Consider the following 12,792-nt stretch of genomic DNA (forward strand, 5'->3'; position numbering starts at 1 on the left):
ATGTGAATTGTGAAACCACTAGGCATGTGTCTAGTGGTAGTTGATCTCATTTTCAAAATAAAAAGGTGGAACCTTTGAGGATTTAAGACTCTTAAGAGCATCTTGGGAGTTATTTGTCACGAAAAGGAAGGAAAAAAAGTTTATCCCGAGAAATAATAAACCCTAGAAATGCTGCTAAAAAAACGTCTGTAACTGTTTTGGTTCGCACTTGTTTTTTTGAATTATTATCCAAATTCAAGAGGGTAAATATTTTTATTTCTTTACTTTCTCTCCTTAAATTAATGTTATCGTTCCATTTAACTTCTCTCCGACTTCTTCAAATGTAGTTGCATCATTTTTGCAAGAAAGATTCCATTGTAAACCTAGCAAGTTCATCATGTAAAACAAAACACAGTGGAACATGTGCCTTTAGCTGCACAAATTTCGAGGTGTATTGAACTCCAAACATCCTACTTTAATTTACATAATCCATACATCACACTCAAAGTTAGAAAATAAATGATGAAATTCTCAATTCTACAATGCTATCATGTCGAAACATGGAAGGCAGCATACCACATCCTCAGCATCCATACTTGGGTATCAACATCATTGGTGAATAAAGGCTTGGCAACAAGAGGAGTGATACATGATGTGGCCCGAGCGGCCGTGCGTGGGGCCCACATTATCTAACGACTGAGAATGGACAGTTGCGTCAGTCGCTACAATCCTTACAACTCATCACCATAAAATAGGATCAAAAGATACTCAAATATAGCTCCTATTAACTCCTTTTGTTAACTGAGCCAGCCCACATTCTATGAGATACTGTATGTCTGTCCTTACAGCTAGGTCAAGACTTAATATCAGATTCTCAACACATATAGAGCAGAAGCAGTTAACTGACCAGTAAGAGAAAGAAACTGCGATGCAGCCTGCATGGATAGTCCACCAGTTTGATGGGGGACAATGTCATCGAGCACTTGTTTCGAGTTTTAGGCCTCTCTCAACAGCATGAGCAACATGGAAAGCAAGGAAACCATTTTGTTTTAGGCTTATCCGGGGTTGTTGAAGAATTTGTTGGTTCTGGTTCTGGCTTGGGCTGCGGTTGTGGCTTTGGCGATGGCGGCTGCTGCTGCCGTGAATGTGGAGGCTCTGGGGCCACCCTTACTGAACCACCCATCTTCACTGAAACACCTTTATCTATGTCCCCTGCCAATCTTTAATTTTTCAAAATGAGTCAGTTGTGATTTATTGATAAAAAATTACACAATGTGATTGCCTATTTCTGTATTATGAAAAACTGATCAAAAAAAAAATTTAATCCCTATTGGAGCTACTATGTCACGTGAGATGCTTTTCAAGTTCAAGTCTACACATATTATATTTTATCCTTTATGCCAGTAGCCTAGCAGTACCAAGCCCCTACATCCCAAAGGGAAGTCAGGGGTTCGAGTCTTAGTGAAGGCATGTGTGTGTGAGTACCAACTAAGAATATATATATATATATATATATATATATATATATATATTAATTTATTTATCTTTCAGCTGCAATCCACACTTTCTCCCATTTCCAAGTCTACTTGAATGTTTCTGAAGCTAAATTGGGGAGATAAAGAAATGCAATCATACAAATAAATTTTATTTATTTATCCTTGTGAAAACTACTAAATATCATAGTCATAAAGGCAATGTGTATCTGTTTTCAAACAAAGCTCCCCTACAAATACAAAAATTCTATCTACCATTAGAGAGTTGAAAAATCAAATATACTTGGGTAAATTTAATTAAAGCAGTTCAAATTCTCATTAAAAGTGATACACAGTTATATAAAAGGGAACAAAACAGTGACACAAAATGGACGAGAACTAGGTCACCAGTTGAGAAAGGGGAATTATCTGGTAATGTAGTCGGTGGTAATTAATATTTCCTGCAGAATTAACTGCTTCACATGTTAATGATTATGAACATGGGCGCATCTGTATATATGGATGCGAGAATTGCTCACCAAAGAGAAATCTAACACTGCAGCTCACTTAATACTAATAGTAAAATTATAGTGCAGGCAATAAAGTTCTTATTATGATATGTGAAAGGGCAATTAGGTAAAGTGGATTATATCAAAACTACAAATGATATTATGTGCGCTTGAAAAGATGATTTCAGTTGGAAAGCTTGCACTGCATAAACAAAGTCAAATATGCCTTGGCTTCTGTAACAACAGCAACAATAGTGCCCAACTGCTGTTAGATCACTAAATAGATGTTTACCAGGCACACTAGCAGATCACCCAAGTAAGGATGGAACAACGGTGAAATGAAAGAATCTCTCGCTCTCTCTCTCAGTCACACACATAACAACAACAACAACAACTCCACAAGTAAAGCATTAGTCCGCGACAGTACAAATAACTCCACCTCTATGCAAATGCATACATTTCCACGTACAAGAGTTGTCTTTAAGATGAAATTTCAACATGTAAAGAAAATCAAGCAAGTTAATTTATGTAGGTTATATGCACAAGTGTGAGCATCATTTAAGCTTAGGACACATAACGTATCTCCATCCATCATAGAGAGACAGAAAATTCATATGTTAGAAACTGCACATAATACACATTTGTTGATATACTTAATAGAGTGTATAAATGCATACTTTTCTGTTCTATAAGTTGAAAGTAGGGAGTGGCATAGCTTACATTGGAAATGCAAAAGATTTGACACTGGCGCTGCTCTCATCAGAACGGTGAGAAATGCTGGGAGCAAGAGGCGATTTTTTTCTACTTTGATCTTCCGAACCTTCCCTTATGACCTCTTTCATGGTACCAACAGCTGCTGCTTCACTTCTTTTGCCATTATTAGTTGTTTCATCAATTGGTGGACTGTTAGGCGGGATGCTAAAAAACTGACCAGATGGGAAAGTTTCTCCAGACATACCAAGCTCTCCAGATCGCAAGAACATAGGATCTCTGCTAAAACTCATATTTCCCATGTGAATGCTGAACAATGACTCATTGGAAGCTACACTCCATTCCATTGGAGTAGTAGACTTTGTTCTAGCAAACACAGAGGACGGAATTCTGTATTTAGAGTCACCAGGTCGTTCCATCACCTGAACAGGAGGGGAACCTGCTGTTGAGTGATTCTTTAAGCTAAATAAAGGAGAGTCACCAGAAACTGCTGGAGATACCGTGGATACTGGCACATCATGATTAGAATGCTCGAGTTCGGGAGATCGGCTTCCAGGAACATCTTTTTCACCATATCTAGAAGCTAATTCCGTAGTTGAAGATTTCTGATTTGATTCAGTATTTGGAGGCCCCATACCATATCAAAGTACTAGAATCTACTGCAAATTGAAACGAAGAACATTAGTTTCTCATCCAATTGCATGATTTATACTAATAAATTATAGATTAAACTCTTGGCTAGTGTTGCTGTTGAGGGATATAATGTTAACAGGTATGAAGATTTAGCAATGCAAAAGAGAAGTATGCCAAATTGAGATAAATTAAAATGACTTCATAATATTAACTATTTATGACAACTTAAATCCAAAATTAAAAACTCTTAACCCCTGCCTGCACTCTCACTCACCCCTATTCATCAGATTAATCATTTGCTAAAATTTAGGGGGGAAATAACTTCCCATTTGGTCAAGAAAACCCTTGTACTAGACATAAGATTTGTACTTCGTACTCAATCAGATACAGTTGCTGCAGAGCCTCAGTCTTATGCCTAGTTCCCACTAGTCCCTACAAGTTCAGTTGCTGTGTGCCTCAAACTTGCCTGCTTTTCCAAGTTCACATGCTGCTATCCATAAAATTTTGATCAGTTTTCCTTCAGAATTGATTGTAAGCCAAATTGTAACTCTCCAGATAATGTGCGACAGAATTAAAATCTCAAATCTCATAATTCAAGTAGTTAAGTGTGATCATCATCATTATCATCCTTGCCTTAATATCTATGTGAATGGGGTCAACCACATGAATTATCTTTTCCCATTATATTCCATTACAAGGCATCTCTCCTGTGATATTTAACTTTTTAAAATCATTTCTACTAATTTCATCTCATGTTAATTTCAGTCTCCTTTTTTGTCTCTTACCTTCTATGCAAATTAGCCTTCCTCTTCTTATTGGTGCATCTATAGGTCTTCGTTGTATATGTCCATGCCACCTAACTGTATTTTCTCTTAATTTATCACTAATAGGCGTCACTCCTAATTTCTCTCTTACACTTTGATTAATAACTCTATCTCTTCTAGTCACTCCTATCATGCAACTTAACATCCTCATTTTGCACTCTCTCACCTAAGTGTGAGAGAATGCAAAATCACTCTTTTATGTTCCTATGTGTGTTATAGGAACCCTGGAGATCTTTTTATAGAATTTAAAAACCCTTTTGAAATTCCCAAATGATTAGAACTCAATTTGGAAAGTTCAAGCCAGATATTGGAATGCTTAGAAACCAAAACGAACTTGAAACTCGTATTTTTGTTACTAACAAAATTGTATCAGTGCATGAGCCAAGCCATACCAGTGCTCAACTCTTGACCAAGTTGTAGTTCTACATAAGAAAAAGTTCCATTAGTTCCACTTTCTGGAGTCCTGATAACAGAACACGGATATTCTGACTTTCAAACTCGAAATTTTGTGAACAATATATCGTTAAAAAACTTATTCAGTCTACTTTCTGGAAACATAAAGCTCGTCATATTAGTCCATGTAACTCCAGAAAAGTAGATGTATTAAATTATGGATACATTCAACACCCTATATGGGTCTTGTTCTAAAATTCAAGTCCACATAAAACAATTTTTTATGTTTAAAAACGCTTCAAAACCTTTTAAAAGTTTTTGATGTCCACTAAGGTCAATCGAATTAACTTTATCCATTTTAATTCTAAGGTCCACTTAGTCAAACTTAACTTCTACGAATATGTGTGATCTAATTTGATCAAAATAGTTTATTACCAATCACCTTGCAATCTCTATGCAATCTTCATGTAGTCTTTTATCAAAGTCTTCAATTAGATCTCTCAAGCAGACCGACAGGGTAAAACCAGACTGACCCAAACTTAAATGAAAACAACACGATTCCCCAGCCATCTCGTCGTCCTAGACTTTTTGATTAAACATTAACTACTACATCAATTTTTAGATGTATAATAAGCTCAATTGTGTTTTGTTAGCATTTATGATACCACGATTTATGGAATAACTTACCATAATAGCAGAGATTTGACTATGCATATAATAGCATATATATGATACCACGATTTATGGTATGACTTACTATAATAGCAGAGAGTTGACTATGCTATAGAATATGCCATAGAATATGCTTTAGAATAAGTTGTGATTTGATTTTGATTTGATTTAGTTTCCTTTCTTGTAATATGAGCATGTGCTCATTTTATCTATAAACACTAGAGCTGTAAATGAGTAATTCATCTCATTCAAACCTTTACGCAATTCTCTCTTTTCTCTTCTTTTTATATATTTCTACTTGGTATCAGAGCCAACACATTTCCACACCTTTCAGTAGCCTTGCTACTTGTGCGACAGCTACCTTAGGCTGTTTGTGACATCGTGTAACGTTGCCTACACATGTTTTTCTGTGTTACTGTTTTGTGATCGAAAACAGGTATTTTTAAGTTTTACATTTTCTTTTTCACTCTTCTAAGATTGGGTAAATTGGGATAGTTGGTTTCCAACACCTAGAAGGGCTTGGGTAAAAAAAAAAATTAGTTTACAAAGAGGTTCCGAATATTAAGAAGGAGGCTATCTGGCTATATATAAGCGGGCAGCGCTCCTTAAAAAAAGGTATGTATTTGAATTTTTCGGGAATGGTCTGAGGAGACATTGTTAATGGTCTGAGGAGACCCTTTGATTTATTAACAGAATTTGTGGTGTTTTTTGGAGTTCTTTTTATTGTCGTGTGACAGATTATTGCAGATTCAGGGTCCTCAACTGTTAATTCTCTTGGCTCACGTTCTGTGGGTGGTGGTGCCATTTTTCCCACCAACTCATCAGAAAATCCAAGACTTCAAATCACCACAGTGAAGTTGGATGGTTCCAACTATTTGATTTGGGCACAGTCTGCCAACATGTTCATTGGTGGCAAAGGCAAGATTGGCTATATTACTGGTTCTGAGAAAGAGCTAGCTGAGTCAGAGAAGGCATATCCACAGTGGTTTGCAGATAATGCTATGGTTATGTCTTGGCTAGTCAATTCGATGCAACCAAACATAGCTGTTGGCTATATGTTTATGAAGACTGCTAAGCAGATTTGGGATTCAGTTCAACGCACTTATTCTCAGAGGCAGAATAATGCACGAATTTTCCATCTAGGGCGAGATATCACCAGGATTTCTCAGAGTGACTTGACAGTTTCAGGTTACATCGCCAACCTTCGTGCTATTTGGGAGGAGATGTCATATTATAATTCCTTCCACTCTTGGAAGGATCCAGATGATGTAGTTTTATATGCAGGAATTGTGGAGAAAAATCGAGTGTTTCAGTTTCTTGCCGGGTTGAACGACGAGTTTGAGTATGCTCGTGTTCATTTATTGGGCTTATCTTCATTCCCTACTCTTGAGGATGCATATTCCTATGTGTTGTCAGATGAGAGCCGGACTCATCCATTAGGTGTTGCTTCTATTGATCGTTCTGCTTTGGCAACTCGGATTCCCAACCTTTCAGGAACTTCACCATCCCAGTCAGTTCAGAGCACTACCACCGGTTCTCCTCTGGGACGACAACGTGGACGGTGTGACCATTGCGGAAAAATTGGTCACATCAAATCTCGTTGTTATGCTCTACATGGACGTCCACCGCAACAGAAACAATAGCCTCGATCCTCTGCACATTCTGTTACACAACCAGTCTCGTGGTCAACTCCAGACAACCCTGCCTCTACATCTTCTGCCACAGTTACCTTAACTCAAGCTGATTTGGACAAGTTCAAGCAATTCTTCAACCAAATGGAGGCATCATCTTAGCCAACCTCCACTTATGCCCACTCAAGTACTATTGCGTCTGCACATAGCGTATCTACATCTTCAACACCATGGATCATTGATTCTGCTGCTTCAGACAACATGACTGGTATGTCCTCACTCTTCCAATCTTATAGTATCTGCTCCAGCCAACGCAAGGTCCACCTTGCAGTTATGTACAGAATTTGGGATTGAGCATCAGCTGGCTAATGTTAAAACTCCTCAACAAAATGGTCGTTCTGAGAGAAAGAATCGTCACATCCTTAACTTAGCCAGAGCAATCTGCATTAGCATGAATGTTCCCCAGTCATTTTGGGGAGATGCAGTTCTTACCACTGTTTACATCATTAATAGGACTCCTTCTAGGATTCTTAACTTTGCAGCCCCACTCTCAATCTTACATCCCAATTCATCTCTATTTTGTATTCCTCCGCGAGTCTTCGGGTGTGTGTGCTTTGTTCAGCAGTTGGGGCAAACTCGTACAAAGCTTGACCCCAAAGCTTTGAAGTGTGTATTTTTGGGCTATTCTCACTCTCAAAAAGGTTATAGGTGTTACCATCCTCCGAGTCGTGGCAGTTTATATCCATGGATGTTTCTTTCTTTGAGCATGCTCTATACTATAGTGGTTCAGTTGGTTCTCAGAGTGAATGGTTCCCATTGAATATAATGGATTATCACCTTCTTCCGTCTTCAACTCCTCTACCATTACCTGTTTCTTCTTCTATAATTCCTCCTCGTGATACCCCTCCAGCAGGGTGAATTGTTCCTTTTTCACAGGTTTATAGTCGGAGATAACAGGTACAAGCTTCTACTCCCACGATCGACTTCCCTGTTCCTTCGGCACCAGCTCTGCCTTCTCAAGCTATTGTTTCGCTTGATGATCGCCCCATTGCTCTTCGAAAGGATAAGTGTTCTTGTACTTACCCTATTTCTAATTTTGTTTTTGATTATGCTCTCTCACCCTCCTATCGGAGTTCTCTTGTTTCTGTTGCCTCGGTTCCTGTTCCTTCCAGTGTTGCAGATGCACTAGCACAACCTCAATGGTGTGATGCTATGACAGAAGAACTATAAGCACTTGAGAAAAATCAGACTTGGGACATGGTTCCGATTCCTATTGGACGAAAGGCTGTGGGTTGTCGTTGGGTGTTTACAGTTAAGCATAATCCAGATGGGTCAGTTGCTCGTTACAAGGCCCGATTGGTTGCCAAGGGTTATGCTCAGACTTATGGCAAAAATTATCAAGAGACTTTTGCCCCTGTTGCCAAGATGAATACCATCCGTGTATTATTTTCCGTTGCTGCAATTCGATCCCGGCCTCTATTTCAGTTAGATGTCAAGAATTCCTTTCTTAATGGTGATTTGCAGGAGGAGGTGTACATGGTTCCTCCTCCGGGCTTTCGTTCTCCTGCTCATTCTGGTATGGTATGTCGTCTTCGTCGTTCTCTATATGGCCTCAAGCAGTCTCCTCGAGCTTGGTCTGATCGCTTTGGCACTGCTATGCTCAAATTTGGTTTCCATCAAAGTGCAACTGATCATACCTTGTTTTTACGTCATTCAGGCGGTAAGACAGTTGCTCTCATTGTGTATGTCGATGATATTATTCTTACCGGCGATGATACTACCGGAATTAACGAGGTTAAGAGCTATCTTGGCCGTCAGTTTGAGATTAAGGATCTTGGTCCCCTACAGTACTTCTTGGGCATTGAGGTGGCTCGCTCCAAGACTGGCATTTTCATCTCTCAACGCAAGTATGTTCTTGACTTGCTTTCTACTTCTGGTCAGCTTGGCGCTCGTCCTGCTGATACTCCGATTGAGCAGAATCATCGGTTGGCTGATTCTGAGGGGGAGTTGTTGTCAGATATTGGTCAGTATCAACGACTTGTGGGGAAGCTCATCTATTTATCCATGACTCGACCTGACATTGCTTATGCCGTGAGTGTCGTGAGTCAATTCATGCACTCTCCTCGTGACCCACACCTTGATGCAGCTATTCGGATTCTTTGCTACTTAAAAGGGTGTCCAGGCCATGGTATTTTGTTTGCTAATCATGGTCACTTATGTGTTGAGGCTTGGACAGATGCTGATTATGCAGGTTCAATTTCAGATAGGAGGTCTACTTCAGGTTATTGTACCACTATTGGTGGTAACTTGGTTACTTGGCGCAGTAAGAAGCAGGATGTTGTCTCTCGATCTAGTGCAGAGGCAGAGTATAGGGCTATGGCTCTTGGGGTAGGTGAGTTGCTTTGGCTGAAAACCTTGATGACAGACTTGTGCCTTCCAGTGTCACTTCCATTCTCACTCTACTGCGACAACAAGTTTGCCATTAGCATAGCAGCAAATCCCGTTCAGCATGACAGGACTAAGCATATAGAGGTAGACCGTCACTTCATTCGAGAGAAGATCATCTCTGGTCAAATTTGCACTCCATTTGTCACAAGCTCTCAGCAGCTTGCAGACATTCTTACAAAGGGCATCAGCAAGATTGTGTTTGAGAATGCATTGTCCAAGTTGGGCGTTTCAGATATCCACGTACCAACTTGAGGGGGAGTGTTAGTATTTATGATACCACGATTTATGGAATAACTTACCATAATAGCAGAGATTTGACTATGCATATAATAGCATATATATGATACCACGATTTATGGTATGACTTACCATAATAGCAGAGAGTTGACTATGCTATAGAATATGCCATAGAATGTGCTTTAGAATAAGTTAGGATTTGATTTTGATTTGATTTAGTTTCTTTTATTGTAATATGAGCATGTGCTCATTTTATCTATAAATACTAGAGCTGTGAATGAGTAATTCATCTCATTCAAGCCTTTACGCAATTCTCTCTTTTCTCTTCTTTTTATATATTTCTACTTGTTTATAACCCATCATTGAATGATTAACCAAGAAACAATGAACATGAATCCAAAATGAAGATATAATACTAGAAGTTAAGAAAATCGTAAAATTCAAGTTCTTGAAATGGTTATGATAAATGTTTACAGAAGTTCACTATATTAACACTTCCTCAATGTGCATTATGAACAGCATATTGGTTATAATACCATATGTGTTATTAAGGGATGTTGGAAAAAAAATTTAGACCCAAGCATAATCCTTGAATGTTGAGACTCGTAAAGAAAATTTTATATGAGGAGGACCTCACAGGAAAAATGATTCTGAGGGAAAAAAGGAGGCCGGAGTTAGCTTTAATCGAAATAGGAGTCATGGATGGAAAGGCAACTATAGTAACTAGAAATAGCCTACAGCTCAGTAGTCAGGCTAACCAAAGAGCAATTCTTCTTCCAGATGTAATTTATTATGGTTATCATTAAGCTCAAGATGACGAAAGCTTGATTATGCTTAGAACATTGCAAAAAAAAAAAAAAAAATCGCATGCTTTTGTTTGAAGTTATCAGTTCATAGATGTCAATACAACTTCAAAAGATATAACATGTTTTACAAATTTATAACGCGAACTCACAAACCTTGAGTCATCTTTACAATTTTCTCTCCTCGCTTCTTATAATTAGTTGGGCTCGATTTATTTCTATCTTCCTATGCATATAATACTAAGCTAGCTCTTGCGGTTACTATATTGTAAAATGCAAAATTATAGCTCATACTACTCCTACTTTACTTTCAACAAGAGCCAAGTAACATAATAATAATGCAGTTTAACTACTGTAAGATCAAGTATTTCTTCTACAACATATTAAACCATATTGTTTTTGTTAAACTTATTTTTGTGCTTCAATCCACATCATTTCACTAAAAAATATCTTGGATTTCTTGTCAGAAATAAGCATCCAGGCCTTGGCCTAGTGCCTTTGCCGGTAAGTAATTTTTCATTTCTCAATTTGTTCATTGCAAGGATCCTTGCAAAAGAACCATTCTAATTTTCTCTAAATTTGATCCAATTTCATCGAATGTCCAAAACAAACAAATCCTATAGAGAAAATTAACAATTGTGAACATGGGTTTTAGGGTAATCATACTGAACATTCTAAGAGAGGTTGGAGGTTCTAACAATTCCCAACTTTTTCATGTATAAATTAATTCAAATAATTAACACATCGGTGTCCAATAATTACAATTGGCCACGATAAAATAATAATACATATAATAATAATAAAAATTAATGGAAACACATAAATAAGGATGATAAATTCATAATAATATATGAAGAAAAAAAAAAGGAGAAACAGAACTTACTTCAATTGCCTACAATTAATAATAGCCTTTTTGGAGTTGGAAGAGAGTTTCGATCTGATACCCAGTCACCTGAAATGGCCTGGCAATCAGAAGTCTCCTCTCTTCGTCTCGCTTCAATTTACAGACACATAGAAGCAGGCAAGAAATTCAAAAAAAAGTCAATTTTAGAGGAGAGAGGAGAGAGAAGGGTGGAGAGGGTACCCCTGGGAAATGAGAGCGACACCAGAGATTGAAGGCTTACCAGGGTTTTCGGCAACTCTATCTCTCTCCATCTCTATCTATATCTCTTCCCCCAATATAAAGAACTCTTCCCATCGTGCGCGCCAATCATCAACCATCGCCGCAATATGTTTGTAAATTTCTCTCTTTTTATTTCTACTCCCAACTCTTAGAGTAAAATTACACTCACACCCCTTAAAGTTAAACATTCCATAATATATTTATGTGCGAAAGTTGATAGGGGTATCATTGCTTAAAAAAAAGTTAACTTGTCTGTGACTGTCAATAGGATAAATATCAAAAAGTGTCATTATAATTTACCCTAAATGGAAAAACAAACTTGGACATAGTTTTGATTTGATGATGTTACTTTTTTAATAATAATAATAATAATAACAAGTATGGTATATTCATGTTAGAAAACCTTGTTTTTAGTACTGATTCTTTTTTTAAGCCGTGCTACACATCTCAAATTAATTAATATTCAAAATGTGATCTTGAATTTGATGTGACGATGACTAAAAAGACATTAGTGTCTTCTATTTTACAACAATCACACTAAGTTTTTCTCTACTAATATTTTTCGTTATATATACAAATGTGTTATATATACAAATGTGTGTGTGTGTACACACACGCATGCACTCTTTATATTTTTCAACCACTCGATATTTTTGTTAGGTGTATTTTTTTTAAAATTTAACCGTAATTAGAAAATATCAGATCAAAATATAATTATAAATTTTTTTAAGTGAATTATGTAAATTAAGATTCTTATTTACGAGAAAGCTAGAGGCCACTCATTCATGGTAAAAAAACTGTAACTTCTAGTTTTAATTATTTCCAAACGAAGATATATATCGAAAGAATTGAATTTAAGTTAATCTTTCTTATATTAAAAAAAATTCTTTTAAGCCAAATAAGCTTATAAATAAGTAGCTAACTAATTCAAGATTAAATAAAAAATCATGAAGTACATCAAATTTTTATTTTTTATTTTTTTATTTTTTCACATTTTTTGGTACACAACTCTTCATTTTATCTCATATAAATTTGACGCAATATTCAAATATGTCCCCTTTTTTTTCCTTTATTTATTTATTTATATATATATATATTTTGCATCCTCTCATTTTTATATAAATAAGGATAAATCTTCAATTTGAGGATAACTGAACAATGAAATCACTAATGTATCCTTACTTTATAAATAGATAAAATACCAGATAAAATACCAAATGACAAAATTACCCTTAAGCAGGGATAGAGTCAAAAATTTGAGGTTGGGAGGCGGGTTTGTACTATGTATTTAAAGTGAGAAAAATTTATACACCAATTGTAAAAAATTTTAAATTTGAGCTTTTAAAAATATAATTAA

The 12,792-nt window shown here is 36.8% G+C and overlaps 1 protein-coding gene across 8 annotated transcripts; it reads right to left on the minus strand.

Moving 5' to 3' along the window:
* Nucleotides 1-407: 407 nt before the first annotated feature.
* On the minus strand, nt 408-11,525 carry LOC132284177 (uncharacterized). 8 transcript variants are annotated; one of them, XM_059786257.1, is made up of 4 exons: nt 11,437-11,525; nt 11,196-11,264; nt 2,681-3,330; nt 408-1,199 (listed from the first exon to the last, which is right to left on the minus strand). In XM_059786257.1, the coding sequence occupies exons 3-4, from the start codon at nt 3,304-3,306 to the stop codon at nt 986-988; spliced, it is 840 nt and encodes a 279-aa protein (XP_059642240.1). In that variant the 5' UTR covers nt 3,307-3,330; nt 11,196-11,264; nt 11,437-11,525; the 3' UTR covers nt 408-985. The 8 variants fall into 8 exon arrangements, with proteins under 8 accessions (XP_059642240.1, XP_059642237.1, XP_059642243.1 ...); XM_059786254.1 differs by having other exon boundaries at nt 11,196-11,306; XM_059786260.1 differs by having other exon boundaries at nt 2,681-3,093; nt 3,172-3,330; nt 11,196-11,525.
* Between the last annotated feature and the right edge of the window lie 1,267 nt (nt 11,526-12,792).

Source organism: Cornus florida, unplaced genomic scaffold (assembly GCF_030987335.1).
Source record: "Cornus florida cultivar Cherokee Brave unplaced genomic scaffold, ASM3098733v1 CherokeeBrave_3.0.0_Hap2_Chr11, whole genome shotgun sequence".
Taxonomy (NCBI): domain Eukaryota; kingdom Viridiplantae; phylum Streptophyta; class Magnoliopsida; order Cornales; family Cornaceae; genus Cornus; species Cornus florida.